The 8,225-nt window shown below is 33.0% G+C and overlaps 1 protein-coding gene across 1 annotated transcript in view; it reads right to left on the bottom strand.

Moving 5' to 3' along the window:
- LOC120354656 overlaps window positions 1–8,225 on the bottom strand; it is a 29,113-nt gene that overhangs the window by 18,840 nt on the left and 2,048 nt on the right. Inside the window, exon 2 of the mRNA XM_039442037.1 lies at window positions 8,135–8,142. Coding sequence (XP_039297971.1) covers window positions 8,135–8,142 — 8 coding nt within the window. The remainder of the gene's footprint in view (window positions 1–8,134; window positions 8,143–8,225) is intronic.

Here is an 8,225-nt window from a genome sequence, read left to right as displayed (position 1 = left end):
TATGGTGTTGAAAAAAGTACACAGAGGTATAAAATTTGAACAAAGTAGATGGATGAAACCTTTCATTGATATGAATACACAATTAAGGACAGTAGCAGATAATGAATTTGATCGAACCCTTTACAAGTTGATTAATAATAGTTGTTATGGCCGCACTCTCATGAATGTTAAAAACCATACAGACTTTGAAATTGTAATGGATGAAGAGAAACTAGACAGAATCATCTCCAAGCCACGAGTAAAAAATTGGTTTCCATATAATGAGAATGTTACTGGTGTGTGCTTGAATAAAATTAAAGTTGTATTGAACAAACCAATTTTTGTTGGTGCTGTAATATTGGAACACAGCAAAAATGTTATGTACGATTTCCATTACAATCAAATCAAGAATATATTCAAAGACAAATGTGAAGTTTTGATGTCTGATACTGATAGTTTTATGTATGTGATACAGACTGAAGATATTTATGAAGATATTAGGAAATATAAACATTTATTTGACACATCAAACTTTCCTAAAAATCACCCATGTTATAATGAGGAGAATAAAAAAGTAATTGGTAAATTCAAAGATGAGAATGGTGGCAGAATTATAACTGAATTTATAGGATTACAAGCCAAAATGTACTCATTTATATTCTCTAACTGTGAAGAAAAGAAGGTGGCTAAGGGTGTTCCAAAGAGTGCTCAAAGAAACCAATTACAATTCAAGTTGTACAAAAAATGTTTGTTTGAAGGTGTTGAGCATACAATAAAATCTGTACATATTGTAAGTAAACTACATATTGTCACAACTGAAAACCAGGAGAAGGTTGCTCTTAGGCCCTATGATGATAAAAGATTCATAAGAAATGATTGTATAAATACATTGGCTTGGGGACATAAAGATATTCAGAACAGTAAAAGGAGGTGTGATGATGAGCATGCTGCTACCAAAAGGGTGAGATCACTATCTAGCTAGGTAGGTAGGTAGGTAGGTAGGTAGGTAGGTAGGTAGGTTGGTAGGTAGGTTGGTAGGTAGGTTGGTAGGTAGGTTGATAGGTAGGTTGGTAGGTAGGTAGGTGTGTATTTGTAAAAAAATATTTAGAATTATCAATTATTCCTGTATTTCTTCAGTTATAATATTAAAACCTTGTAGAGGCTTAAAATTAATTATTCTCTCTATTAATTTTTATGACAAATTTTCCACTTTGATGCTGTAATTAATTCTCAATTATAAGGTTTTATAATTATTGTAATCTTCTACATTACTTTCCTAACCATACCACTCAATGGTGTGTATTCATACACATTATCATAAAGAATTAGACAGTAGGCAGAGGTTTTATCAGGTATATTTTCATTAGTTTCAAATGTAAGTTTAACATCTAGTGCACCAGATTTCAACAATTCATTTTGACGACTGCAATCTATTACTATTAGTGCAGCCTTTTCAATGAATGTATTATATGATATTGAAGTAAGATTGTTACTGTTATTATGTGGATAGTAAGCATGTGGGAAGCTACTAAACATATGATAGAGCAAGTGTTTGCTTCCCATTATATTGTCATAGGGGAAGTATTGTGCATTCAAATAGAGACGAACATTGTGCAGTTTACATAGATCAAAACATGACTTGTTTGCACTCAGTTTATTTTTCTTATCAGTTTGAAAGCCTAGAATAATAAATCTAGGCTTCTCCATTTGTGAAGCTGTTTTAACTGTCCATTGATGAGTAGTAGTTTGAGGAAGTGTTGGATACTCATGTATCTGCCATGATCTAAAAGGTAAATTAATTGGTTTATCTGTATGTGATAGGTTCAACAAATCAAGCCGAATGTGGTCAGAAACATGTATATAGGGTACTTTCCATTGTATCTTTGTAATATTAATTTTAACTGTAGCTCCATCAGTGGTAGTCACTGCATCTGCATCTGTTGAAGATCTTAATAGAATAATTTCCTGACGAACATTCAATATAACTTTCTTGTAGTCTTCCATTACACCCAACCACATCTCCAAAGGTATACAAAAACTGAATTTGTCAATTTTATTCCATCCATCCAATTTCCATCCTGCATTCTCCCACACTTTTGTATTGAGTGCTGTTTCACTTAGAAGATTTTTCATTGTAGTTGTAATACCAAGATTACGTGTACGATCAACTTCCACACCACCAAGTTCATATCTGATTTCATCAAATAAATAAGCTACTCCATTATTAATTAGTGAATAATTTTCAGTTTTAGTATCATCTGCTTTCTTAACCTCAACTTGTCCTTCAATTAGAAGGAAACTTTTACTGGGTAGTGTATAGACATCTTGTTGATTCAAATTTATACGTATTTCATCATTGTGGTTGAATGTTTGAGATGCATAAGGAGTGTGTGTATGATATTCAAACTTTGTTATACTCTCATCAAAGTTTGGTTTTTCTGAGACATTGAATATTGTATCAATAGTATTCATATCTTTTGGATGAGACATTATAATTATTTCTATTCTTATTTTTATTATATACAATAAATCCTAATCTTTGTAATAGTTCAACATTTTTGGGTGTGAGTTTATGTTGATTTATCATTGTATTATTATTATTTCCACTACTTGAGAATATCAACATTATTTTATATAGTTGGTGATTTTCTTACATGTAAACGAACAGTTATAGTTTCTCCTCGGAAATTGATCAATTCATTATTTTGATCTATTAGTTTTACACGAATGTGATCTATTCGGTTTGTATTGATTGGTAGGTACACTACAGTTTTTGGAGATACAATTATTTTGAAACCTGGTGGTACAGTTGTATAGAACTCATACAGTATGTGACCTTCACTACCATTATCATGAGATCCTTTTGCAATATTACATTCTACTCTGATGCTATTCACACGCATAATGTGAACTGGTTTTGTAGATATGTGCCATTTATTAGCTTCTAGCTTCATGTGTTGGAATCCAAGAATTGGAGCAACACTATCTTTCATACTGATATCAATTTCTCTATCTGCATATAACTCACACTGTAGTGTATTATTATTAGCTTTGATTTTCAGTTGACCACTTGTAAGAGATAATTTATTTCGTATATAATCTACTATATCATCCAATTCATATGACCCTACTGGTATTTTCACTTGTTTTCCATTATAGCTAAACTTATCATTGATATTGTTTTCAATATTTGGAATTGTATTGTATGTATATAGATCTATTAGGGCTACTTCATATTTGCTAGATGTTTCCAGTTGTACTGGTGGGAAAATATCACTTACCAGTGGATTTTGATTTGCTGTTAATGAGAACATATTTTTTATACAACCACAATAAACATAAATGACCACATACTATTGAATTGTCATCGATTTCTTGATACTTCTTATAGTTGTAATGTATTTTTATATCTTTCATATAAGCCATAAATTCAAGTGGAGGACTCAAATTTCCAAAACTATCGAAATAGTCACATGTATTGTTACATTTAATATAACATGTCCAATGACTTCCTGTACTGCTTTCATCATCCAAATTGATTACACCAATTTCTAGATCTTTGAGTGGTATTTCTGGTAGACTATCTCTCATGTAGACACCTCGTAGTGGTAATTCAAGCTTTCTTGCATAATCTATTATTTCAATGTTTGTGAATGGTGTTTTTTTTTAGAATTTTCCTCAATGTCTCTTGTATCCTCTTCTGATTCACCTTCTTCTTTATTGTTTTATTCTTATTCTTTTGCAACTCACACCCTTTGTAGGGTTTCAGAAACAACCCACACCCTTTGTAGGGTCTCAGAAACAACCCACCACCAAATTTAGTCTTGGCATTCAATAAGTTTGTTACCAAGTATGCTGATGAGCGCTCTCCAAGGCTAGCATCAGGTGATTTGACTCTTTCCCAAGCCAGGGCAGCTAGTTTCTTATCAGCTTCTGTTCTATTCTGATTAGGATTGCTATAAGCTATATCATGTTCCGGCATGCATCATCAAGTTTATTTATTCCTTTATCACCTCTCTTCAATCTTTTTTCAAGTTTTGTGCCAGGGCCACAAAAATTGTAGCCAGGGATATAAAGTTCAACAGGTAGTAAGTCAATTGCTTTGTTCAATATAGATCCGATTATTCCAGATCCAGACACAACCTTCTTCCGTTTTATTTTCTTCAACAATGGTATTTTCTTCTTGATCATTTTTATTAAGTACATTTTTTCAACATGTATATATTTATTGATTCATTCATACAGTATCAAATCTTTGTTAATCTCCAATCTCCCATCTCTGCTTGAAGAAATCTGAGATCTCCAATCACTAAAGATGTCATATCTCACTTAATATTCATTATATCTTGATAAATGATATGTTTATTGATTTGTTATTAAATTTACTAAAAAAAGTTATTCCTGTATTTTTTTATAACATCAACAGGTTCTTCATTATTTTTGTAATAAAAAAACTAGGTTCACATTTTCATACAAGTGGGGATCATCATTGACCTTGACCTTGACCTTGAATTTGACCTTGAATTTGACCTTGAATTTGACTTGAATTTGACTTTTGGTTGTATACCTAGTGGGAAATAATAATGGTATTAGGCCACACATCTTAGGAAGGGGGGGGAAATTTAATTAGGCCACACCTTTTAGGGGTGTGGGGGAGGGAATTGAATTAGGCCACGCCCCCCCTAATAAAAATATTTTCCTCAGTGTTTAATAGAAATTCTTGCTGTAAACATCTCCTCCCTGGTCTATAAATACAGTGCTCATTCCAACAGAGAATTCAGTCGGTGCGGGGTGGTGGTTGAGATAACATCTCTCAACCTTGACCTTGACCTTGAATTCGACCTTGACCTTGACCTTGATGTTAAATTGATGCTCAATCGGCACAAATACCCTACTGAGATCAATTGATCCGGATCATTAAAGTGATCCAAACCTACCATCAATACTATTACAATGTGGCGCTTCCTAACAAGATGGCGGATTTTTTCATCAGGGTACTAGCCAAGTTTCCATATTGTATGTCTACTGTGCTCAAATATTTAGTAAACACTTAGACCAGTTTTATAGGATAGACATGCTGGGAAGTCTAGCCTCTGTAGCCAACATCTACTGCCATATCTCCAAATTGTGACATCATCATGGGATAGAAAACTTTCAGATTGTGTCTATTTCAGAAGGATATAAATATTATTATTCATTGAAATGATAAACTCCAGCTGCGCTCCCGCTGAAATAGACACAATCTGCCATGGAATACAATGTAAACAAACTCTACAGAAAAATTTCTATCAGATGCTGACATCACAATTTAGAGATATGGCAGTAGATGTTGGCTTCATCGACTTGAATATACCTTAGACCAGTTATAGAATAGACATGGCCCATTGTATATTCATACTGAAAGTCGATGAAGCCAACATCTACTGCTAAATTCACCAATCTTAATAATTAATAAATATTTTCATTTTCACAAACTTTCCCCCAGTTGCACGTACGTTGGTTAACGTTTAATTGTGATAAAATGCTATACTTCAATTGAGATTAGCGCTAACCTATGCATTTTGGTTGTACAAAAAAAAATTTTAGCACCGATTAGACTAATCGACATAAAAAATTTTTACAGGCCATTCTCGGGGAATTAAATCCAACTAATGCAGATTAGGTAGCTATCTTCTGAAAGCTTTCTTCCAAAATCAGTTCTTGGTAAAGAACTACAGAATTCAAAGTATGAGCTAAATATATGAATGAATTTCATCTGTTAATAAAATATAAATTAGTATTTAGCTGATATTGGCATTCAAAATTAACTGATGCATTTCGGTTGCACAAAAAAGAAATTTCAAGCAATAATGCCGATTAAACTAATAGACATAAAAAAATTTCAACAGGTCATTCACAGGGAATTAAATCCAACTAATGCTGATTAGGTAGCTACTGATAGCTGTCTTCCAAAATCAGTTTTTGGTAAAGAACTACAGAATTCAAAGTATGAGCTAAATATATGAATGAATTTCATCCGTTGATAAAATAGAATTGAGTATTCAGCTGATATTGGCATTCAAAATTACATCCTGATTTTTGAGGTTAGTTTTTGATCTGGTTCATTTGCAGATAGCACGACACTGGCGACAGACACAACATTTTTATGGCACATGTGTAATGAATAGTCACCGCTTCAATAACATAACCTCACTTTTTTGCCATCTCTTAAGAATAATAATTCTAATAACATCACTGTTGGATGAATTACAGTGTTGCCAGATTGTGAAACCTTCAAAATCTTGGTTAGTTAACCGTAAAACTTAATTGGAATCAAGAATTCCTACACATTCATGGATGAAACACTTGGTTCATTTACTGATGTTTCTAACTGGGTACGCACCACCTTAGTCCTCAGACACACCCAGAACCTGATAGGAGTGAACAGTGACATCTCATTAATCGACACCGTAAGCCAGTGACAGGGGAAGACTGTTTTGAAAGAGTCTGGAATTGGCGTGTGCATTAGGCGCCAAAACCGGACACTTTTACATTCATACAGAAATGGCAAACTCAGACACATCGAATCTCTGACACTTCCAAAACAAGATGGTTAGGTTACACTTCTTGGACGGACTGTACTATGCAGAGCTGTCTTGTTTTATTCAAACAATGGTCATTGTTTGATGAATCCCCAAGTGTAGGCTATTCTTAACAAGACCATTGACGATTTATTTCTGAAACCTATCACTCATTTCTATCTCTCTTAGTAGTTATATCAGGCAATGACTTATCTTCAGATTGTCCATTATCTTCAGATATGGGATTGTTCCTTCAATCTTGTGCCTTCTATAGATGGTAGCTGACACAGGTTTATCGAGGTAATATCAAATGTTCATTCTCATTTAATAAAATCAATTATTATATTTTATCATGCAAGAAATTATATTTTTCAGGAATTTCATGATGAATTTTCATCACGGTATTCCCTGTGCTGGTATTTGCCAATGGTTTTTAGTAAAACTTGTTCACCCAAACTTTTTAACAACCGTTTTATTTACCAACGAGGCACACTTTACAAGAACAGCTATTGTTAACGTCCACAACCAACATATTTGGGCAGCTGAGAATCCTCATGCCATCAATCCTAATCTTCCACAACATCAGTTTTCAGTAAAAATTTGGGCAGGAATCATAGGAGATCATCTACTTCTGTTCGAGCTTCCTCCCAGGCTTGATGGCATAATCTACTAGTCTTTTGGTATAAGTTTAATGTCATTTATATATGCTACTATCATATAAAAAACTTTTCATAAAAAACCGAATATTTTATTTGCAATCAGCCACAACTTATGAGTTATTAGTTCTCTCCTCATAAAACAGCAAATTTTTGTGGTGTAATGTACTGCATAAGAATACATTTTATTCAACTTTTATTTTAATTCAGTTCACACAGCTTACATAATTCTTTTCAGAATTAAATTCTCTACAATTTTTATTGCATAAAATTATTTGTTTACTGGTCATTAGAGAAAGTTATTGGGCATCAAACGTAGAAGTCTGTGTTTTTCTACTCAGATGTTTTGCATATTTCAACTTTTTTCTCAAAAACTACTCACACTACAGCTTCCAGACTAGTTTTATCAAATTTTTTAGATATTTTTCCATATGAATCCAGCATAAGTTTTTCAAAAACTAGTCCCCAAACAATTCAGAATTGGTGTATTTCACCAGAGGAACCGAATTCCAGGCAAAATCTTTCACCCTGTATAGCTCGCTAATGAAGCGTTTATGGATATATGTTTATATGAACTTTTTTTCTCATTTTTACCTCTACTATCACATATTGAAATATTTTACCATAATTATGAATCACCCTGTATAATTAGAAAGAGCTGGCATAACCAAATATACACACATCAGTTATGGGTCAGGCATTTATCACTAAGGGGAACCCTCTCTACAGATTGATCTATGTTCTTTCACATTTTTTGTCTGCAATGTCATATGAACATTTCCAGAGATCATTAGAATTATTAACAATAGCTAATGATTCATCATTATTTGAACAACCATAATGTATGTGGCCAGTTTCTAGTATATCAACTAATTCAAAAATCTCAGATGAAATTGGGAAGTGGAGATTCTCTGTTTTTGTTATTGGTAGATCACTCACCTGATCACCTGTTGAAAATTTAATATTCTTCACAATCAGATCAAATTCATTAAATGAAATTGACATCAAGAGACGTGATAGTTTCTTGAAC

The sequence above is a fragment of the Nilaparvata lugens genome, chromosome X (assembly GCF_014356525.2).
Source record: "Nilaparvata lugens isolate BPH chromosome X, ASM1435652v1, whole genome shotgun sequence".
NCBI classification, from domain to species: Eukaryota; Metazoa; Arthropoda; class Insecta; order Hemiptera; family Delphacidae; genus Nilaparvata; species Nilaparvata lugens.
Note: the sequence above shows the minus strand (reverse complement) of the source record. Positions and strands in the feature narration are given on the sequence as shown.